The following is a 23,940-nucleotide window of genomic DNA, read 5'->3' on the forward strand; positions in this document are numbered from 1 at the left end:
TCCACCTGACCATTTACTTGAATTTTCTTCTGAGAAACTTTCTCAGATTTATATTTATCGGGTCGCAATTTTATGGTTTTCTTAATTAAATTTATTTTTTTTATCATTTGGCATAATAATTTGCGTGCCGGATTAGCAGGTATTACCCGAGGTGGGGGAATCAATTTGGAAACGGTGCCTCCGGATTTTTTAACAATGCGGCTACATTCTCTCCAAAGCTGAGAGGGATCTGCAGCACCGAGGTTCTCCACAGCCTCCGTGCACTGAGGCTGCAGGGAACAATCGGCTGGCTGACACCTAAAGCTCGGGTGGCACCGAAGGAGGCAACCTGTATCTGCCAGGGTTAATGGTACAGTATAGCCTTTTTGAGTTTTTCCCGAGTCAAGGGAACAGATCCATTCCATTACTGGATCAGTCGAATTTTTGCTAGTAAAAAGGTGAAACTGCAAATGTTGGAACTGTTCAGTTTCATTGTCTGCGCGGTCTGCAGCGTGCCACGGGCATGGCCCAACTCCCCTGCATCCTGTTCGTGACGCCATGTAGATTGCCACGTATTCGCAGGGGCGAAAGGAAATGCAGGCCTGTTATTTACCAGGCTGCACGTGGCAACAGACTATATAGGTAAGAGATGCAAGGAGAGTATGGGTCACGAGGCAGACTGCAGACACACACACACACAACTAAAATCAATCAATTTAAAATTTTATTGGGGATAGTTACAAGGGGTAAGAGAGCAGCTTATGATTAGCTAATAGAGTTAACAAAACCTAAAACACACAATGCCTAAAATATCTACTAACAATATTTACAAACAAAATGCAGCATTTAGTAATAACTGATACTTACAAATACAAACCAACACATCACGACCGGCAAACGTAGAAGCTCTATTTGAAACACGTGAGCTGAGAGAGAGGCTTCGAGGTGATCAGGCTCGGTTACGGCATACACGGCATACACGGGATACACGGGACACGTTTTCTCCTCTCTCTGCCTGCACATGGCAGGGCAACCCCTAAAATACCCACTATGACATCACAGAAGTGTCATAGTGGACAGACCCCAAAACCTGTGTGTGTTCGCCTCTGATTGGCACAAGCAATGTTTACACCAAATAGGGGAGCAGGTGCCAAAAAGTCTGGCTTTGCCCCCAAAAGGTGAGGTAATGCATATTGTTGTAGAATGGGTCCAATACTGAATGACAAAAGAAGAGGCCAGGGCAATACCGGTATGGCAAGTGATACAGGATGCAGACAGGAACCCATTCTAACACTAGAAAGTGGTTTAGCTTTATTTCTCTCTTAACCATGTCTGACTTTCATACCTTAGCTTTGCGCTCACTCAAAACCTCCCTCTTTATAGTTAAATAAATGTGTTTTATTTTTAAACTAAATTAATCCAGGACTGTGTTTAAACCAAACCGTTTGGTAACTCCGGTGAAAGTAGCGAATTGTTGAATATTGACCCCTTGGGGACCGGTAATAGCTGACCCGTACAGGAAAGGGCTGGGCAGCGCAGAACACATGTTTGGGGGAAAACCTGGAACTGGGAGTGCATTGGGGTCACCCCGTGAGCAGTAACCCAGGCTGGTGGAAGCCAGAGAGTGACTGGAGTGCTGCTGACAGGCTGCTGGGCTCGGAGTAGCTGAACCAGTGCTGCAGCCGAACATGGACACTCAATCTGTTTGTCAGCAGCCCTAGTTGGGAGCTACCACCCCAAAGCAATGTGAGGGGTTTCTAGGATCTCAGCTGGAGTCCCTGGAAGTGATCGGGGGCCAGTCCAGGTCTGTGCTGCTTGGGCGCTCTTCATCCTGGGGAATTTCCTGCCATGCACGGAAGTGGCTCCATAGGAACCAGTACCCCCAGGCTGGCAGCCACGTACAACCCCTGACGATTTTCCTGGTGGCACCGGGACAGGGAGGGGGTGCCCAAGTACAGAGAGTAACGTGACGCACCAGAGCCCACCCAGCCCGTGTTGCTGGAGCCAGCAGAGAAACCCTGGATAGAACAGAACAGCCTGGGACTCTCCTGGCCCATGGCAGTGCTTGGCCACCCTGTCTCCTGAGCAATCTGGGATCCAGCAGCCCCTGGCAAAGGATCACCAGCACACAGCCTCCCCTGCTAGCCATGCAACCTCATCCCACCAGGAGCGCCGCGTGGGTGGCAGGGCTGGACTCACCACACTGGGGTTCGTAGTAGATGCCGTTGGAGTAAAATATGAATGACTTGGCAGAGGCGTCGATGCTGACGGCCACGGGGCCGTTCTTGAAGATGGCGGCTCTCAGGGCGGTGATGTCGCCGGCCGGGACTTTGACTTGGCCCGTGATGTTGGCGAGGAGCTCAGACGAGTTGTAGTGGCAGTATCCATTCTAGGAGGCAGGCGGGTCATGGGAGTTTAACAGCGGTAGGGTTTGAGTGTCCCCGTCCAGCCAGAATGCTCACAGAGCAACCTCCAGCCAACCCATCACTGCGGCCAAGCCTGGATAAGAGCCAGAGGATGCCAGCTGAGCCGTGACACGCCACCAGCTCAGACTCAGCCAGCCAGCAAACTCAGCCCTCTCCTGCCTGCTCGGCCCAGGGAGAACCAGCAGCAGTTCTGGCAGCTGGGCCGGCCCATTAGTGGCAAGACGAGGAGAAAGATTTGGTGCATCTGTTAAGCTCTGGCGTAGCTGGGACATGGGTGGTCTGGCCTAGCCGGTAGGACCAGGAGGAAGGCTTGGTGGGACTCAGGGCTCAAGCCAGGGGTCAGAGCCAAAGAACAGAGCCAAGGTCCATGTAACCACACGCCTCCTGGGTGGGGTGTTCTGTCCCACTTAGTGGCGCTGAGACCAGCCAGAGATAGAGAGAGAGAGAGAGAGAAAATGAATCTGCTCAACAGTGTTAGCTAACAAGCTCTTGGCTTTTAGCTCATGCAGTCGAGGCTCATGCACTAAGCTCCAGAGGCCCCAGGTTCGATCCCACCCACCAACGACCGGGGTCTGTTGGCGTTACATCAAAATCAGGGACCAGAGCAGGGCCTGTGGTGGCAATAAGCCACAGGCAGCTTCCTGGAACGCCCTCCATGCTTAAATAGGGCACGTGGACCAATCAGAAGTGACGATGGGTGCTGCAATCGGGTCTGTGCACACGGCACTTCCTGTGTGCTTGTTCTCCCAGGGTTTATTCATTGCAATGCTGCTGAGAGCCGCACCGGTTCCCTGGCACTCTGCAGACCTGGGTTCTAGCCTTCCGGAGGCTTACAAGTCACCTCTCCTCATTTAACGAAAACCCCTCGGGGGCCATGCATTGCATAGGAGCTGTACCTAGGGTTACAGCACTAAGTGGGAACCATGGAGAAGAAACACTCGTGAGACTCAGAGCTGAGTGGAGCAGGTAGGTTTGCTTGGATCTGAGATTTCTAGAACAGGGACAAGAATTCTGCAGTGAGGGGAGATTTCAGGATCTTCAGAAGCAATTGTTCCTCCAAGGGTTTTATACCACTGCCCATCGCTGTGGGGTCGGAGCACCTTCCACGTAAAATCAAAGTGCCGGTGCATTGTCTAAAACTGGTTATAATGTCAAGGAGCAGAAGTAGGAGAACATAGTACGTTGCAGCACGACGGACTGGGGTCCTTGGAACATTAGCAAGACTGGCCCTGCAGCCCCCTCTCCTCCTGCAGCCCCAGCACTGGGTGGCCTATCCACTCCACAGATACCTTCAGAATTCAGACCGCTAGTTCTGGACCACATCCTGCCTTTGCTGAAATCAATGATAAATCTCCCGTTGGCTTCAGTGGTGCAGGATCCACAAGAAGCACCAGGAAATTCAGCCACCAGGAGTCTGTTCTAGCTAGATGTTGACTGGCCTCATTGTCTGCAATCCCAGTGCCTAGCATGGACACTGGGCACTGGTATCCACCCAAAGGTGTGAACCTTCGCCTGACCCCGCTAACATCTAGGGCATGCTGGAGCCTCATCTCATGTCAGGGCCCTGCACGGTGCATGGAGGGATGGATTTCGCCCCGTCTGGCCGCATCAGAGCACTAGAGGCTGGCGAGCGGAAGCTCACAATATCCATTGTCTGATGTCAGGAGGGGAGCTATGCTAGACTCACCAGCTGCACAATAGACATGCTGTTGGGTGGAGTAGGGGGAGGAGGGGAAATCAGCTGTTCCCAGGATCCCATCCCAGGCCACTTCCATCTTTGCTGGGCCCTGCACCAAGCTCTCACATCAGCAGCCCCAGCCCTTTGCCAAGGGAGCCCGCAGTTCAGCTGCCGGACCGGTGGCGGGGGGCACTTCCCCGGGGCTCTCCGCGTCACACCCCCACGCGGCCCAAGGGCACGCTGCATCAGCAGGTCGAACAAGTTCTCTCTGCGGCTCCCCTAGCAGGTGCCTGGAAGAGCAGTCCGACTCACCTGGCCCCTGTATGGCCCGTAGGCCTCAGCGCTTGGGATGCCGCCGTGCTTCCTGACCCATTTAAAGGCCCGCCAAGGGAGGCCGCCGTCGCAGCCGTGGTTCCCGAAGCCCCAGGAACAGTCGATCAGGGCTTGCTGAGACAGGGGGGTCAGCACTCCGGTCTGGGGAGGAGAGGAGAGCAGGGTCGGGCACAGAGAATTCAAACTTGAACTTCACCGTCACCTCTACGTAAAGGCTGACACATCACACACATCACCAAGACCACGTCCAGGGAGATACTACATCCCCCCTTCCACGCTCTCCCTCCATGGGCTGGGACACATGGACCGCGGGAGCCGTGTCTCAGGTGAGCATCATTCGGTCAGCGAAGTTGGTGCAGCCAGCCAGAACTGCTCGAGCTGGGAGCACCTGGGGCAGGACTCCAGGCAGAGTTACAGCCGTGGGGCAGAGAGCACAGATTCTCCAGTCAGTAACTGAGACTAATCTGCTCTGGAGGCTTTCGGCAAAGGGGAGGGAGGCCTTGTCTTGTGGTTAAGGCACTGGCTGGGCCCACGGGGGATCTGGGTTTGATGCCTGTCTCATTGCGTGGCCCTGGAAGTCACTTCATCTCTCTGTACTCCACTTCTCCACCTGTTCCAAGGGGACAGCGATACTAACCTTCTCCTACCCTCTGCCTTGTCTCTGCAGAGTGTAAGCTGTCTCTGACTGTGTGCACGTACAGCTCCCAGCACAACGGGCTGTGATCTCAGCTGCGGCATCTCGGGGCTACCACAATACATATGAGAGTTGAAAGACCCACAATGGGGGATATCTTGGCTGCACCACCCTGTGCTGTGATCTCTGTTCGTACAAGCTGCCAGTGTGACAAGGCAGCTGGGCTGTTACCTTGAGGAACAGGGCACCTTCTAATCCTCCCACAGCCGCAAAGCTCCAGCAGGAGCCGCACAGGGCCTGGTCCTTCACGGGGGTCACTGCGCCTGGGGGAGAGAATAAGAAATGAGCCCCGTGCAGTAGAGAACTCAGATCTTCCACGTTTCAGCTCTCTGATCTCCCTGGCCCCTGAACACCTGGAGTTACCAGCCACGTGGCCTCTTTACCACGAGATGGCCGTTTTTCACCCTCCTTTTCCCCCGGCAATTGTCACTCGCCCTTCTCCCCTAGCCCAGGTGCCTCAATACCCTGAAGAAATGCAGCATGAAGGGCAAGCAGCAAACTTTTGGGCCATCTCGTCAGACAGCAGAGGCCCACACACGTGACTCGGTGGGTCATGAGCATGGAGGAGGAGTCCAGTTTCCATCACGCTCCTGGTACCAAGCTATCACTCGCCCTGCTGGAGTCGGGGGCTTTCTAGTGTGAGGCCAAAGTCAGAAAGGAGTCTAAGCTGGTGTCGATTACACCTTCCGGCCTCCTCGGTGCGGGAGTGACGGCTCGTGATACATCGACCCTGGAGCTAGGGGGGGTCATTTCCACCTCCAGGAGACACACCCTCACTAGCTTGGATCCAGCTAATCTGCTAAACCCAGCAGCGCTGGCGTGGTAGGACAAGTGGCAGGAGGTGCCAGCCTCACAAGAACATCCCTAGGGTCTCAGACGGGATCCGATCGGGGTGGCTAGTGCCTTCTGCTGTGACACTGCTAGCTATGCTTTGCTAGCATGGATTATATCTACCCCCCAGCTGGTGGGTAGCCATACCCCTACCCCTGCCCCCCACGCCCATGTATACCCTGCCACTCAGACACTTACCCACGTGCTGTGGCATCCAACAGCCTATGCTGGGGTAACCTACATGCCAAGCAGCTGGCAGGGAGGGGGGCACAGCAGGAAAGACAGCTAGCAGGAGGGTGCGAATTAAAGCAACCTGCTCCAGGGGCTTCCTCTCTGAATTCAGGCTGTCTCTCCCCGGCCCGGCCAGCACTGGTTAGTCTGACGCCGTCATGGGAATGGACGGAAAGGGCCCCCCAGCCTGTCTCTTCTCCCCACCGCATTGACCTGGGAATTTGCCCTCCTATTCCCCAGTGTTGGGAGCTGGGAGTGATGCTCAGCGCTGCCCCCCTCTGTCGAGTTACGGGAGAACAACTTGTTCCAGGAGGAGCCCTGCGGGCACCCTACGTGCTCTCTGCATTAACTGACTCCCGGAGCCGAATGCTGAGCACTGGCTCCCCCCTTCATGGGCTCTGATTTACCACCTCAGGAGCCCTACAAGCCCCACCCCTCTTCTCCCCAGTCCTCCTCTCTGGGGCTGTGCTGGTTCAGCCTACAGCAGCTTCTCCTAGCTGGGCCCCTCTTCGCTTAGCCCGGGGGTTCTCAAACTGGGGGTCGTGACATCTCAGGGGGTCGTGAGGTTATTTAGTGGAGGGGTCACAAGCTGTCAGCCTCCCCACCCCCGAACTCTGCTTTGCAGCCAGCATTTATAATGGTGTTAAATATATAAGAAGTGTTTTTTATTTCTAAGGGGAGTCGCACTCAGAGGCTTGCTGTGTGGAAGGGGTCACCAGTACCAAAGTTTGAGACCGACTGGCTTAGCCCTCTTCCTCCCTGGGCAGGGAGAAGTCAGCAAGCAGGCAGGCAGTCCTGCTTCCCCAAGCTGGTGTCTCTCCTGCTGGGAGACAGAAGAGGCAGCAGATATCCTGCCTTCCTTCCCAGGGCTCATCCGGGTTGGCTGCGAGAGGGGAACCCTGCCCATGTCCCTACTTTCCTCCAAGGCTCCGGGTCCTGGGCCCGTAAAGAGACAGACTATTCCCCTGGGACCATCTTCCTCTCCTCCAGCACCTGCCTCGGCCTTTCCCTAGGGCTTCAGCCACCCAAGGAGTCCCACGAACCCTAGAGGAACACGCCACGGAACAGGGCCCGACTGACCCCTAGCCCTTTAAAGGGGACAGTCCCCTTTCCCTAAGCTTCATTCAGGCCCCATCTAATAGGATGGCAGCTGAAGGGTGGGTATGAAGCAGGGAACCGCCACAGCATTGCCTGGAGGCAGAAGGTGTTTCCCATTTGTCAGGGGACTGCTGGAGAACAAGGACTTTGCAGCCAGCCGGGGAGTGAAGCAGCCCCGGGGATGTGTGGACAATGCTGAGGCAGGTGACCTCCCTCACCGTACAGCCTCCAGTCCAGGCTTTCAGGCAGGATGATGCCAGCGTACGGTGCCAGTGGGAACGGCTGCCCGTTGTGGGGAGTTTGGTCCTGCAACCACCCCCGCAGCATGGCCATCTCCTCCGGGGTGTGGTCGGCCAGGTGGTTCAGCGCCAGCTTGTAGGGCAGGTTGGCCCGATTCTTGGAGTGGACGAACCTGGGAGAGGATGGATAATGTAGAGAGAGTGGGAGCCGGGCAGCTCTGGCTGGTGGGCAGCCCTGGTGGACCCGGGCACAGCCCTGCAGCAGCCCCTCACACTCATGCACTCAAATAACCGCAGTTTGGTGCTAGGTCAAGTGACAGCCGGAGCACAGAGCAGTCATCTATCTCTTCCCCTCTCCCTACAAAGCCAACAGCTGGTTGATGGCTAGAGACTCAGGGCCTGACTCGCATTTCCGCCCCATTTACACTGCCAGAAGGGTGAACGGGGGGAGCCTTCATTCTAGTTAGGAGTGGGGAGCACAGAGGGCCCACTGTTTCTGGCCTTCTCATTTCTCTGTGAGTTCTCAGAAGTGACGCAGGGGAGAGGGGTGGAGTCCCGGAGAGTTGTTTTCTAACCCATCAAAGGCCGGGAGCAAGACGAGGTTTCACGCGCTGGCATCGGCCCAACACTGACATTATGGGTAGGGGTCAGAATCAAATACATCCCGTGTTGCTCGGGGCTGGCCTGACTCTTCGGCACATCCAGGCCGGGTCAGAGGAACAAGGCCAATCCGGGATGACGCATTCCCCACCCCCACCATTCCCCGCCCCCTCCCTGAAAACCAGCCCAGCAGTCCAGGAGCCCGACTGCCTCGCCCCAACATCCGAGCTCCTGCACCTCATGTTGTGAATGAAAGTTTGTGCCCTGCGCTCAAGCTCCTTCCTGTTGCCGTACTCCTTCCTGTACTGTTGCCGGTACTGATGGAACAGTTGACGGCCTCGATCCGCCTGCCTGCCCACGAATTCCCACATGGGGTTGGCGAGGATACGATGCTCCACGCCGTCTCCTGGAGGAAACTCGCACTCCATGCCTAGTACAGAGCCGGAGGTTACGGCACATGCCAGAAAGCCATTGCTCACAGAGACCCCCGGCAATCCCCCAGTCTCTGTACCACCCCCTGCATGCAATATCTCAGATCCCACAACCCAGCTGCATCCTCACCAGGCCCCACAGCTTCATGCCACACCCCAAGATCCATCCCCAAGAAACACGGCGCCCCTAGTGCCATGCACTGATGTCTGATGAAGGCAAGGACCCTACCCTGCTAGCACAGTTTGGAAGGGAATGAAGGCTCCCAAGCACATGGGTGAGGGAGCCCTGCCCCATTTCCTGCTGTAGTTTTTCCCAGCCAGGCTGTATCCCCTGGGACAGGCACAGAATGGGCCTGCCCACCAGAGCCTTCGTGGCAAGGCTAGGACATTGGCATCTAGGCGAAACACGTGCCTGTCAGAGCCGGGAATGAGAGTAGTGGCATATTTGAGCCAGTGGCTGCTTTCCGTGTCCTAGACAGGTGCAGCCCCGGGGAAAGAATGCATGGAGCGCCGCACATCAGTCTGAAACAAACCCTTTGTTCCTTGCCCAGAACGAGCTCCGCCAGAGAAGCGCTGCAGCATGCCAGCTGTGGTCCGTGAGGACCGGTTCACCCAACACATCTGCAGGTGGTCAACAAGGCACCGGGCCCCCTCTGCAGGGCTCCTGGACATGCCAGTGTGAAGATTACTGCTCATCGGCGTGAATCCGGATCCCCCGGCCTTTATCTGAGCACTGCCTGGGCCACATTTCAGGGTCTGCTTAACAGGAAACCTCCATCCGCTCTTGCCCCAACACACAGGGCCAACCCGGCACAAATCCAGAGTGACACCATCGTTCTAGTGGGACTCATCTGATCTCTGGGGTAAATGGACACAGCCCTGGACCAGGGGCTTGCCCTGCTCCCACCCACCTGGCAGGGCATAGCTGTATGGGGAAGGTGGGTGCGTGGGAGTGCTGGGTTGAATGGCTCCTCAGGGGGCCTGGATCTGCTGGTACCAGCCTTAGCTGGGGCACACGCTGTGAAAGGATTAACCAGTCATATGTTTCCACATCTCGGATCAATGCAAACACGTGGAGATTTAGCAGCACCCAACAGGATCACGTGGAGACTTGGCCACTCCTGACAGACTCACTACACTGCAATGGTTTCCCTTGGCCTGCAGGAGTGACGCGAGTGGGCTCATGTTCCCATCTCAGCTCCTGCCCATGTTTTGTGGCTTCGTCTGGTAGCCTCCTGGCTCGGAGATCCCAGCACTGGGTCCCCACCGGACTCGGGTCACGTACCTCCCTGCACAGGCTCAGGAACTCCGGGGACAGGTAAGCGTTTCCCCAGCACGAGGGTGAGGGGGAACTGCCACTCACCGCTTGGAGGTCCAATACCCCGCGCGGTAGCTGTGGGTGAAGTCGCTGTAGTCCGATCTCGTACTTGTCGTAGTGGGAGCCCAGCAGGGTGTTGAAGCCCCGCATCTCGTAGTGGACAGGCACGGGGCCATCGGCGGAGCTGGTCACCCAAGGTGTAGATGTTTCTTTCTCGGCCCCAGAGGACACGTTCTGCACACGGTGCAGAGCTGCCTATAGCTCCTCCCGCAACGGCTGGAGAGGCACCAAGGGGAGGTGACATTAGAGTCATGTTTCTCAAACTGGGGTCCTGACCCAAAAGAGGGTCACAAGGCTATTGTAGGAGGGGTCGCGAGATCACAAAAATACTGCGATTGCCTTTAGATCTTTGCTAGGGTTCCTGTTTCAAGTTTCCAGTTAGAGGACACTGCTGGGGAGAGGGAAGCTGGTGGGGGAGGGTGGGTACTGCAGCTGCAGCTCTCCAGCCGCCCAGCTCTGAAGGCAGCACTGCACCCTTCCTTCTGTGCTGCGCTGGCGCGCGCGCTGCCTTCAGTGCTGGGCGGCTGGCCAACCAGCCACCGCTCTCCAGCTGCCCAGCGCTGAAGGCAGCGCAGAAGGAAGGGTGGCAAAAACAAAGCACAATACTTGTTCCTATTTCAAAAATGAAAACTGAATGTGCAGGACGATTTCAGGACCTGCCTCAGTTTTCCTGGATCCGCAAGTGAAAAAACGGTGTGTTTGCCAAACAGCAGCACCGCTTGCAGAAAGTGGTCCAGATACTGTTTGTATATAGCTGTGTATAAAGCTACAATCCTTGGACAATGTTATGATAACTGCCCCCAGTCACTGGAAAAGGCTCCCAGCTCCCCAAGCTGTAGCCTGTTTATTTTCTTTCAGAAAACGTGTTTCCTTAAATGTCCCCTGTATTTATTCTCCCAAAACTCCAGCTTTGTGCTTTTTGAAAGGCTTCGTGCCTTCAGTGCCTGGGCGCCTGAATACAGAACTCTGGCTGCAACCGGGCACGGTGCACGGCTCTGCCAATGCACCTCCCGACCTGCAGCAGCTCTACCTGGCCGCCAACAGAGGAGCTGCCAGCCCTGCCCATTGTGGGATGGACGTTGCAAATGCACTGCCTGCTGTGCCCTCGGCTTCCAGACCCAGGCAGAATCGACCTCCAGAGAGTGGCTAGCGTGGGTGGAATTTATTTCACCAGCAGCTGCGGCGCTTAGGGGAATGCGTTCAGTCTCTCCCCTTGCCTGATTTGGGCCCATGCATTCCCTAAAGGAGCGGCAGCAGCAACGAGAGGACTGCTTTCCACCAGGTGCGCTAGGGAATGCCAGGTGTCAGCAGCTCCATGCCTCTCCCTTCAGGCAGGACCCGCAGCAAGGATACTGGGAGCGCTGGAGTCACTAGATCCAGGCTTTGTCCCCTGCCCCCAGGAATGACTGTAATAAGCCTCTGTCCCAAATCTGACCTTAGCGTCCAAATCTGGGGGCTTAGCATGAAACTCCCCAAGCTTATTACGAGCTTGATTTGATATCGCTGCACAATCAGGTATTCAGAGTCTTGATAGCTCCGGGTCTCCCCAAACCTTGCCCGGGAGACCCCCAAGACCCAGAAACCCTGAGCTCCCACCAAGGGAAAACAAGTTCCTCCCCTTGTCTCCTCTTTATCTCATCCCCAGCTCTCCTCCCTGGGTTAGCCTGGGCGATTGTACTTAAACTCCTTGAATACAAACCAGAGAGGGCAATTTACTTTCCCCTGAGGCTATGCATTCAACCTAGTCAAGCTAACACAAGAGATGTTCCCCTCCCTTGTCCATGAGCTTTAACCAGAGAAAAAAACCTCAACCAGGTTTAAAAAGAAAACTTATATAAAAAGAAAGAAAATAATTAATCTAAACCTCTGCATTCAAGAGTCAAATACAGGCTATGCTTATAAGAAAATGATAAAACAGTCTGATTCGAAAAGATATCCAATTTGAACATTCCAGCAAGCTACACACATGTAAATACGAACTACATATCAACCTATTGCTTTCCTTTTGTACTCCACAACTTGTAACACCAGGGTAGAAAGAAGCTTGAGTAGAGAACGCTGTTCTCTCATAGCGAAAGAAAACAAAGAGAGAAGAACAAAGCCAAAACACACCAGAAGTTCCCACCCTTACTTTGAAAAATCCGGTTTCCTGATTGGTCCTCTGGTCAGGTGTTTGGTTCCCTTTGTTAACCCTTTACAGGTAAAAGAAATATTAACCCTTAGCTATCTATTTATGACATGGACACAGGAGAGGAACACATATGCGGGGTGGCTGAGGTCCTCGTTCAGACCTACCCGGGTCTAGCGGGCTTTGAGGAGACTCCATTTCCTACAAGATGCCTTGGCAGGGTAGGGGGTGCCCAGCTAAACCAGCAAGCCACACAGACCAAAGGAATCCATTCACTGTGAACCAAAGACCTGACCTACTGGCGTTTCCTCCTGCCTTTTGCCAGGACTCACCTTGAAACCGTCCAGCCTGGGGAAGACACTCTGTGGATAGACACGCTTCCCAGGGCTGCCGCTGATCCGGAAGCACTTCCGGATGTTCAGCTCCAGCTCCGTGTTCTCTGGGGTGATCTTGTAGAGGGCACCAAACGGCCTCTCTGCCCCGTACTGGAAGGTGACCACTTGCCCTAGGAGGCAGGAAAGAGATGCGAGAAGGGCAAGACATTTCATGGGCCCAGCCTCAGGTGAGGGAAGGGGAGAAACCACCGGGGTCTCAGCCTCTCCCTGGGCAGGCTGAGAAGGGGGAACAGGACCGAAGGTTTAACTCTCAAGCTGAGAAGTGTCACTGTCCGTAGCTTTTCAGACCCACCGGGGGCAGATCCCAGGGAGATGGGAGAGCATCCCTCGGAGCTGGTGTGATGCTGAACTCCCTGCAGCCAGTGCGTAGCCACGACTGGCTGTGCCCCGGCTCCCAGCCATGCCAGGCCAAACAGCCGAGGGAACATGATGGCCTAGCGAGTGCTGAGCACCAGGCCATGGAGAACTGGGTGTTTCCCTGCCAGAGAGTGGCAACTAGCGCCTCCCCCCTGGCTACCTTTGCTGTGTAGCAAGAGGGGAGAGTTAGGAGGTGTGGAGGGGGCATAGGCACCTGAACCATGGCCCTGACCCCCCACTGCCCTCCAAGACCCCACCTCCACACCACCCATTCCCCTTCCGAGGCCCCATTCCTGTACCACCTCTTCTCCCTCCCCCGGCGCCCCGCTTGTTCCTTTTTGCCCCCTCCCCCTTATGGCCAGTAAAAAGGGGGAGGGCATGGCCCCGTGCTCCCCCCTCCCTGGTCTGATGCCCCTGTGACTGACCCACTTGGAGCAACTTTCAGCCCTGTACCACCTAGGTTGCACCCGCTCCAGCTCACGCCCATTTGCAGAGGTGCAGCATGCACCGCCCCCCTTGCACTCGGCCCTCAGCATTGGGGGGACTCCTGCTCACCCCCCGAGGGGGCCAGGAGAAAGGGGAGCCAAGGGAACACAGAGCAGCTCCGGGAATGTAGGGCCCTTCTCTGCTAGCCCATTTCTTCCCCCACTGCTCCGAGGCTCCTCCGACCCAAAGCGCAGTGAAGTAAACGGACGGGCTCCCGCTGGGCTCTGGATCAGGCCCCAAATCCAGCAAGTCGCTCCCCTCGTTTGTGGATTGGGATGTGGAGGCACGTCAGGCTGGGAGAGGGGGGGTCCTGGGGCTCATTTGCAGCATTCAATATGTCACCTCTGAGTTTGGCCCCAGTGGTGGGACCTGGCCCTGCCACCTTGTGAGGAGCAGAGAGAGACCAGGTGCCCAGCACGCCTACCGTGGTAGTACTGGATCCGGCTCTTCCCTCCCGACAGGTTGTACCAGGCTTCAAAGGGCTCCCGGATTTCAGCGAATGGCAGGTTGATAACCCCTGCAGGCCACCAGAACAGGAGCTGGGTTAGCCCGAGTCTGTGCCACAGAGACAGAGGGACGAGGCCCAGTCTCTAGTGTGGACTCATCGTACAGACGCGGGATGGGCTCAGATGTGCCCGATTCAAGCCACATGCGATGCCGGGCTCTGGGCACACCAAGGGTACCGGGGCCAGCTCCCCTTACTGGAAGTTAACCCAGGTCAGAATTCCCATTCTGCGCCATTTCACACCCAGAGAAGTCCGGCCTGCGTCAGCGAGAGCTCCCAGAGACGCAGATTTGTGCGCCCAGCTGCTCCCTGTGCCCTGAGCTATGGCTCGACACCCAGACAGCTGCATGCATCCCCCTCGGAAAATGCTTTGCAACACCACAGCAAAAGCAGCCACCGAGCAGCCTGGCCTAACGGAGAGGAAATTAGGCCAAGCCACTTCACTCTCCACAGCACTGCCGCTCCCTCCCATCCCAGAGCCTCTGGCCAGGAAGATCCTTGGTGGAGATTTCCTCCTTGAGCTCTCCAGAGGCCGGGTTGTGTCAGTGACCCTGTTTGGACTCTGGCCAATTGGTGCCCGCTTCAGAGAGAACGGACAAGGGGGAAGTTTTACTCATGCCAGCTACAATGTTTATTTAATGAGTGATCCAGAGCCAGAGTGGCACAAAGGGACCCAAAAGCTGCCCCGCAAGGAGCAGCTGAGGATTCCCTGGGTGAGGGGGAACCCTGGACTGGCAGTCCCTCCTGGCTCCTCCACCCCCCATTCAGGCACAGGGCTGGTTGGGAGCAGAGAGAGAATGGGGGTAGAGCATGACGCACTCACTGATTTCTGGTGGATGGGAGGCAGTTTTAGCTGATGAAAGTCACAGCAGCCACAGGGCTGCTCTAACTTGCACGGAGGGCCAATTCATCCCCCAGCTGGCTCAGAGTATGTGTACACATGCCAGCTTCGATTGGGTGCGTGTACTGAAAACAGCAGGGTCGCTGCAACAGCACGGGCCTGCTGCCCATGGGCCATCCTGGCCTGTACCCTAGGTACGTGAGGCCCCCTGTCCCATAGAATCTCAACTAAAAACAGCAATAGATTCATCCTCACAACCCCCCTGGAAAGTACCATCATCCCTGTTTCACAGATGGGGAAACCGAGGCACAGAGTGACGCAGCGACTTGCCCAAGGTCACACAGAGAGAGCCACAATTGAACCTACAACTCCTAACTCCCGGCCCAGGGCATTAAGCACAAGATCCATCCTCCCACTATGTCTGAAGAAGAGTTTCAGGGCTAGAAGGTGACCAGCTGGTCTCTATTAAGTATGACCGTGATAGTCCAAAACATTCCCTTTGGCCAGGGCAGGGCTGCTGGATCTGTGGGGAGAGGAGATTGCTGGAGGACACTAGCTGTGTTTATAAGGGGCGTTTTCAGTCTCTCTGGGTAACATTAAGGCCTGCTGGGCTCCAAGCCGTGGGGCCCGCATGTTTGGGGCACTATACAAACGATCACCTCTGGTGCTCAATTTTCCCATCTGCTAAGTGGGGACAAGCCTGACTCCCTACTTACCAGAGCAGCTGAGCAGTTTAATTCAGCAAGTGCAGCACCTTACAGTCCCTGGATCAGAGCTGCCAGATCAGGGCTCGGGGTTATCCTGAGTGTTTCCGACCAGAGGCCAGGGCAGCGCTGTTTCTGCGGTGGAGGCGTCACCATGAGGTGCACACACCACAGCCGTCTGCCGGAGGGAGAGCAGGCTGTGATACAGACCCCGACCACTGAATACCCGGCCCGCTCACCTGAGACGTGGTAGACGTTGCCAAAATCAGGGACCGCCCATCTGGCTGTACACCTGGTTCCTGTAAAACAACGCTCAGCTGATTTCTCGGCATCAGACACTTCCCTTCCCAAACCCAGCCAAAGAGGCTAAGAGACAGGGAATCTTTCCAGACTAGATGCATTGCAATCAGCTACCCAGCTACCTAGAGTTCAGCACGGCTCTTAAGGAAGAGCGGTTTTTTAATCACACAATCCTACAAAAATCCCACCGAGGATACTCGGGGGCTTAATGTCCAGCATGTGCTTAAACGTCTTGCTGGATCGGGGCCCTACTAGGACTGGGAAAGAGGAGTTGTGCCAACCCAAGATGTGTTTGGTTACACTCAGGGCTCTTTGTTCTCAGCATTTGCTGATTTCCCCCCTAAAACTCCCATGGTTTTGAAAAAGCCTCAGTTTGGGTTCTACTCATTTTCACTCAAATTTTGGGGACCAGGGAATTTTTTGCTGGGGAAGTGGCTGGGGCCACGCTGAAGGGCCAATAGAGTCAGGAGAGGACACATCCCCTGCTGGCGCCTTGAACGCAGCCCCCCCATTCCCTTCCTCTGCATGCTGGGGGAGCGAGACAGGCTGGCAGCTGTCCTACTGCTACGTCATGAGTAACTCCCACCCCCGTCAGTACCGAGCACCCCCGCGCCCCCCACCTCCTGCCCGCCCTTTTCAATTTTTCACCAATTTTCACCCATTATTTACATTTAGGAATAAATACTCCCAGGCGATTTCAAACCAAATACACCCCAAAAACGAAGGGCTTAGGGATACCCCCCTGTGATGAAGTGGGAACTGTTCTTAATGTTTCCTCTGAATACTATGTGGGTGCCTCAGTTTCTCCCATGCATTTCTTAAGTCTCTAGGGGGTGAGAGTATGGCAGAGCAAAGGGCCAGTGCACATAAATGGCCGACACACTGTCTCCTGGCAATTAATGGCTGGGGCCCTTCCCCCCTGCAAGGGGATGCTACAGGTGTCGGAGAACAAAGGAATCAGGTGACTTCCTGGCCCAGAAAAGGGACAAAGCCCAGAGGAGGAGGGGCTGGAGGGGGTTTCAGTTTGGAGCTGGCTGGGGATGGGGAGTGAGGGCAGACATGGGTGTTGGGCTTGCTGCCCCCCAGGATGGACCCGGCTGAGGGGTCCTGTTCTCTGTACCTACAAGCTGTGTTTTAGATCATTTTCCTGTCATCAAATAAACCTCTGTGTTACTGGCTGGCTAAGAGTCATATCTGACTGCGAAGTGGGGGTGCAGGATCCTGTGGTTTCCCCAGGACCCTGCCTGGGTGGACTCGCTGTGGGAGGCGCACGGAGGGGCAGAGGATGCTGAATGCTCCAAGGTCAGACCCAGGAAGGTGGAAGACGTGTGAGTTTCTTGCCCTGGAGATAGTCTGCTCCAAGGGAGAGGAGGGTCCCCAAAATCCTGACTGACTTTGTGGGGAGCAGGTCCAGAGCACTGCCCGGGGACTCCGTGACACTCCCATAAACCTGTCTCAGCTCCTGGGCTAGCGTCACACCACTGCGGGTGCAGCAACACAGATCTGGCACGGGTAGCGCTTTGCAGTGCGGATGCTCCACATGGGCGAGGCTAGTCCAGGATAACTCTGCAATAACAAGAGGGGTGATCTTAACTGGGGCTAAAAGAGCAGTGCGGACACAGCTGCTCGGGTTTTAACTCGAGTTCAAGTCCAGGTTGACCTAGCGGCTTTCACTGGAGCTGCTAACCCGAGTGGTTGCTATTTTAACCCGACTTAGTGCAGCCCCGTTAAGAACACGCCTTTCGTTTTGCAGTGAAGACCGGCTCTGAGGATGGCAGGTGTGCGCATGCACATGTGTGCGAATACTCACCGCTCAAAAGGCAAAAGGCAGGCAACAGAAGAGAGGCCATTTTCTTCCAGAAGAGAGTTTCCATCAGGTCTGGGAGTGGGAAAAAGGGCCAGGAATTAATCCCATGAATCATCTTTCTGGGAAAGCGCATCTGGTCCCTGCATCTGGCCACAGGATCTGCTGCTTCTTCTCTAGCCAGCATCAGGCCCAGGTATTCTACGCCTAGGGCCCTTTGTAAAGCATTTTCTAAGCCAGGAAGGGAACACAACTCAGCGGACTTGTCTGACAGAGCAAGGAGAGGTTGCATTTCCATCCCAGCATGCTTTGCAGGCCGCTTGTGCATGGTTATGCCCTCACGGATAAAATGCAGCCACCTCTGGGGCGGGGCATGCCGGCTGCTTGACAGCTTGTAGCAACACGGATGGCAGTTTCAGGGCAGAACCAGAGGAAGGATCCTGTGTGGAGCTGACATTGCCAGGGGATTTAGGGAGGCGGAAGGGAATTAACCACATTGGGATCTGATTGGGACTCTAGGGACATCCTGACTGCTTGGGAAAGAGCCGTCGGCGTATGACAGCCACAAGGGGGCAGTGTCCTCACAGAAAGTACCACACCTGAGGGGAGAGCTCCCCCTACTGAGCCCCCTGCCCTGCTCGCTTCAGCACAGCGCCCCCTAGCGCCATGCTGGGGCATTGGGGCCACTCTGCCTGCAAGGGGAAGACCCCATACGGAGCTCCTGCCCCACTCCCCTCCCCCTAGTGCCACATTGGGACAAACACAGCCTGCGAGTGGAAAGCGCCCCCTACTGAGCCCCCATCCCACTCTCTGCAGCACAGTGCCCCCTAAGGCCCTTTCTACACTAGGACCACTCTGACAGTGGCAATTCCCAGCTCCTTCGGAAGAGCCTGATGGCCACGGGGACGTCTCATCTGGGGTGACTCGTGCTTTATTCGGTCACGGACAAGCCACAAAAACCCAGCGCTTCACCTGAGTATGTCGTTCATAAATAATTAAGTAATTCGTCATTTAAATTTTTATCTCATTCAATCATAGGGTTTGATGAAATGTCTAGAAATGTTCTCTTACGCGGCTGCATTTGTAAATTGTTTGGGCCTGTGACTAAGGAACGGGGAGCCAGGAATAAGGAGCTGGTACCACGAAAAAAGAGCTAGTACCACAGATAAGGAACTGGGAATAAGGAACCATCTTCAGCTCCTTTTGCACCCATAACCAGATTGTTTATCTGGGTCTCTTCTCTGTCTCTATTTCCGTCCACACCCTGGTTACAGCCAGTGAGCCAATATCTGGTGTAATCACACCATTCTGAGCACATCATTTCAGGGCAATGGGGAACTAGCCAGCAAGGCTCTGATGGCCAGGGTATGTCTGAAAATAAATTTCCCCTCCCAAATCCATGAATAGAACCCAGGAGTCCTGATTCCCTGCTCCTACAGACAAGGCTAGATCCCAAGGGTCCTGACTCCTGACCCCCACCCCTCTCCTAGAACAAAGAAAAGAGCCCAGGAGTCCTGACTCCCAGATCCCTCTGCTCTAATTAAAACACTATGTTCCCTCTCTATACCGTCATTTAATCAAGCATGTTCTGAATCTATCCTATAGGACCTCATATCACTTGACAACTTCCTATTGGTTGATCATTTCAATCAGAAGAGAACAGCAGCCATCTCAGGGGTGGGGTGCGCCAGCTGTTTATCTGCTCAGAAAGCTGTTCCCCTGCAGTTTTCCGTCCCCATACCCATAATTTACACTGGGATTCTTTTGGGCAGAGGCTGTCTCACGCTGTGTTTGGGAAGCCGGCAGTGTCTTATCACTGCTAGCACAAGTTACTATGAGACAGTGTGGTCCCGTGGCTAAAACACTGCACTGGGACTCACAGCTCCTGGATCTGCCCTAGAGAGTGGGCACATTGTGTCCCCGCTCTGTGCCTCAGTTTCCCCTTATGTCTACTTCGATTTTAAGCTCTTTAGGGAGGGACTCCTCTCTCACTGTGTGTCTGGTCAGAGCCTGGCAAAACAGGGCCCTGGTCTCAGATGGGGCAGGGACTGGCACAATGGGGCTCTGATCTCAGTCGGAGCTGCATGAAAAATAACTTTGGCACCATTTCACCTACTTTTGGTGATTTAGAGAATCAAAGAATCATTGTCCTCAGACATGGTTTTTGCCCCCAAATAAAGACGAGTGGCTCTTACCTGGGTCCTGGGTCTGGGTTAGCAGTTGGGAATGTGCTCTGATCCCACCGCTGACACTAACCAGTGGGACAGTGCGGTTCAGGCAGATTACAAGTAATCATATTCATCTATATCTGTGGTAATAGCCTCAGCAATGTGAGTGGCTGGTGGCTCAGGAGAGGAAAAGGAACCATGATAGAAACTTCCGGGCTTTTAACAGCAACGTACTTGCTGTTTAGATGGCAATAAGGTTCAATGGTTAGAATGACTGGGAGTCTGGATTCCTGAGTTTCATGCCCACTTCCAGGAGCGGGGAAGTCTAGTGGGTTAGAGTGGGGGTGCTCTGAGTCAGGACTCCTGGGTTCTATCACAGCTCAGAGAGGGGAGTGGGGTGGAGCGGGGGGAGGAGGGAAGCTGGGAGTTACAACTCCACCATTCTCTTTTGTTCTGCCACTTTTCTCCATCTGCGCCGGGTGACAGGAACCCTCTTCTCCCCTGGGGAGGTTTAGAAGCTCAGATGCTTTAAGATCCCAGCTGGATGATGCTAAAACTGCCCATCCTCTGGGATAATAATATTTCCTAGAGCCAACTGACAATTTTTCAAGCAAAAAGAACCCAGGAGTCCTGACTCCCAGACCCCCCTGCTCTAACCTTTACACCTTATGCCCATCCCAGAGCCAGAAAGAAAACCCACAAATGCTAGCTGCAGCCCCCCTGTTCCAGCTACCAGATGAGCTGTGTGTAGACACAGAGCTCACCAAGTTCACTTCACCGAGGGCTGGGGTTGGCCAGAGCTGTACCCATCCCTGTATTTATCCAGCCGGCATCTCAGTGCCACACCATGGTCCTGCCAGGACGGGGATATTCACAGTTTGGTGTCCCCAGCCTGGTCCGAGGTTTGCTTGGGGTTCCATGTGCCATTTCAGTCATACTAGGAGGCAGGATGTGGGCACCTGGGCCCCATGGAGCAGGTGAAGAGAGGTCCTGATTCCTGTCCTATGAGAGGATCCCCATGCAGATGGGCTGTGAAGACAGGTGGAATCTGGAGTCATTTAACCCTGCCGGTGCCCCAGGGGAGCAGCAATCTCAGGAACCCAAAGCCTGGCTGCCAAGGCTGGAGCAGGCCCCAGGATGCTGAGTGCCTCCCAGCCTGTGTGTTTGCCTGGCCTGGGGAATGAGGTCTCATGGGAAACTAAGGGGAGCAGATAATGTTACTTAGAGACCCCGGGGAAGAGCTGGGAATGCCCAGAGGGACTCAGACGCCGCGTGTGGGGCTGGGGGAAACATTGGGGCAGGGCTTAGAGGCTTAGAGTCCCATCAGTCTAATTATCCTCTTGCCTGCTTTTTTACAATATGACTCGGAAGGGTCAGATGCTTTGCTCCCAGTACTTCTATAGCAGAGGCAAAGGGTTGGAGAGTCTGTCAGTAGCCAGGAACCTGACAAAAACGCTTATAGGTTCTGACCCACGAGTGCTCCCCTGCTCTAACCACTGGACTCCATTTCTCTCTTAGAGAATGGGGCAAAAATGGGGAGGGGGTGCACTGCATCCTTCTGGAAAGGATGAGCCCTGCAGAGAGAGAAAGAGAGTGTGTGTGTGTGTGGCGCCTTTTCTAAGGTGATTCAAGTGTCCTGCATTGAACCGACCATGCTGGAAAGGAGCTGGTCCATCCAGAAAGGGGCCTGCTGGGAATGTCTCTGTCCAATCCTGACAGTAGACACCTGTAAGGGAAACAAATCATTCTGGATCATATGCCACCCGGTCCTGTCTGGTGGAATCGCCCCACAGGCTGGGCTGCTGAGCAAATTGCTGCCAGGAGCCACCAGGGAGGGGTGGATCCAGTGCCCAGAGAATTGCACCCAGGGGAATAAAAAGCCAGAGTGTCATGTTCCAGGGTGACTTAGGAGACTATCTCTGATTGACCCTCAGTGGGAAACCAGGCTCCTGGGTGACTTTTGAAAACTGGACTTAGACATGAGAGTTAGCCTGGACTCTGCTCCCGGGGTTGCCTCATCCCCGCTTCCATCCACACCAACGAGCCTCTCAGCCAGGTTGGAGGGGCTTTCAGCCTAGGCTGGCAGGGACAGCTGGGGGTGGAGCTCTGGTAATCCCCTGCTTCGCCACGGCTAACCTCCAGGGATCAAAAATCATGACATTGGCCCAAATGAGCATGAGATTTTTAAAGATGATATTGTGTGGGGGTTGGTGGTTCCAATTTTCCCTGAGGACAATTAGTGTTGCTAAACTTACCAGGGAAGGGAATTTCGGCCTCCACTGCAGGAGCTCTCAGCCCCACATCTGCCCACCCCCCTATCCAGCAATTAATCCTGTCCCCAACCTCCACCTCAATCTATCCCCCAGTCCTCCAGCTGTTCAGCCCATTCCCCACCCCCAGATCTGCCCAGCCCCTCCATTTCAGCCCCCATTTCCCCTTCCATGAGTTCAGCTCCCCCCTCCATCCCTCAGTTCAGCTCCCCTCACTGCCCCCTCAGTCCGAAACGGATACCTCTGTGATGGGAACTTCTGGGAAATCTTTGGGCAGCAAAACTTTTCAAACTAGACAGCATAACGTGCTAGAAAATAAACTTTAAGGAAGAGGCCTGGGCCAGAGGGTTGCCTGGGGACCTAAAAGGTCTTTTCTTTCTCTGTTTTCTAGGAGCTGGAGCTGTGAGTGGAAAAAAAGAATCCAGAATGAATTTTGCTGAGGCTCATTAACACACCATGTGGAAGAAGACTTCAACCTCTGGCCTATATTCCCATTGTTCCTCTAGACCGTCCGACACTGGACTCTGGCAATGGTGTTGTGACTACAGAATCCCCCGCTGGCCACTGCAATAGCAACAACCCGTGACAGCTGCACAGATAGGAGCTGCCTTCCAGCGAGGCCGGCTGCACCTTCGGCCCCGTTCTCCTCTGCGTTAGTCTCTTGCCTTGTGATCCCCAAGCACCACTGCTGGGGGCAGCTCCCGCTGTTCCTCGTGCCCTTGACTTTGCCCAGAGCGGTTCCTGCTGATACACCGCTAGCGCAGCACTTCGCCGGAAATGCTCGGAGGGTTATTTTTATGAGGCTCAGCAGATATTTTAGCCCTTCAAATTAACGAACGGAAGAGCCTGACTCCATCGACGCCTGTCCTCTTGAGCAGCCCTGACAAACACCTTCCAGGGAAATGACCTGCATGTGCTAATGCAATGAGTCCCTGCAGCTTCCTGGCTGCCAGAGACAAGGTGACCTGGACTCAGATCCCGTGTCTGGCCTGTGGCTGGTGTGAGAGGCTTCATGGCATCAAATCAGTTACTGGAGAATCTGGGCATCTATTCCCCCTCTTGGCTAGTTGTCTCTTGCCTTGAACTTAGATCTTAAGCTCTTTGGGAAATGAACTGTCTTCACGGGGCCTAGCACAATGAGGCCAGGTCCTTAGCTGATGGCCAGATGCTCCTACAATACAAATATATCAGTATTAATTCCTGAGAATGCTCTTAAAATCAACAGCTCAAATTTCCGCTTTCACCCGCACTGCTGTAAAGCCCAAGTATTTCCATGGACCTCAGCGGAATCACACCAGCTTTACACCTGGGAAACGGAGCAGAATTTGGCCTGAATTAATTCTGAGCATAATCATGAGCTGGGAGGATCTGGCGGAAAGAGCAGAGTTCTTATCTTCTGTGTTTGGGGTTCCGAGGAACATACTGATTCAGCTGGCAGAGAAAGTGATTGCCAGTGGCCTTGGCATGGAAACCAGCCGTAGCAAGTGGAGGGAGCGAAGGCTACCTGAGAATTAGTTATTAAGCATTTTCCTTTTTCTGTATTCTTCATTAGAATTAGATCAGCTGTTGCCACTGACTGAAAGCTCAGGGATGAGTCAGACACAAAGCTTTCAGCATCTCTCCAAGATCAGAGTTCATGGGGCATGGGGATCAGCCTGGATGCTTCTACAGAGATTCTTGGCATCCTGTGTTGGACCCCACATACATCACGGAGCCAAATTGCCAAAGGGGGCCACCAATTTTGGGTGCCCCCAATCTGACTTCAGATGCCCAGCACCTCAGAAAATCTATGGTGTCTCAAGTTGCCCCCCTCACCCCAACTCATATTCCAAAATGTCTGCTCTTAATGCCTAGAGAGATGGGTAAGCCCAGGCTGCAGAAGGACAAATCGCGTTCTCCTCAACTGCTGGTTCCAGCAGCAGATGGAAACAAATTGTGTGAAAGAGAGAAATGAGTTGGGGTTCTTGAAGGAGCAATCACCTGGGGTGACACCACAATTTATTTGTCTCCTACGCTGTGACCAAGTGGGAATGTTCTTAATGTTTTCTCTGAATACTGTGTGGG

The 23,940-nt window shown here is 54.6% G+C and overlaps 1 protein-coding gene across 1 annotated transcript; it reads right to left on the bottom strand.

Annotated features, from left to right (window-relative positions):
- Window positions 1–1,837: 1,837 nt before the first annotated feature.
- LOC116837939 (uncharacterized) lies at window positions 1,838–19,705 on the bottom strand. Its single transcript, XM_075060885.1, is given in 12 exon segments — window positions 1,838–2,368; window positions 4,396–4,557; window positions 5,282–5,373; window positions 7,489–7,682; window positions 8,347–8,658; window positions 9,904–9,956; window positions 9,958–10,134; window positions 12,379–12,551; window positions 13,709–13,801; window positions 15,574–15,633; window positions 17,445–17,513; window positions 19,634–19,705. Coding segments are annotated over 11 exon segments (1,614 nt in total). The 5' UTR covers window positions 17,509–17,513; window positions 19,634–19,705; the 3' UTR covers window positions 1,838–2,134.
- Between the last annotated feature and the right edge of the window lie 4,235 nt (window positions 19,706–23,940).

This window comes from Chelonoidis abingdonii, chromosome 25, assembly GCF_003597395.2.
Source record: "Chelonoidis abingdonii isolate Lonesome George chromosome 25, CheloAbing_2.0, whole genome shotgun sequence".
In the NCBI taxonomy this organism is placed as follows: Eukaryota; Metazoa; Chordata; order Testudines; family Testudinidae; genus Chelonoidis; species Chelonoidis abingdonii.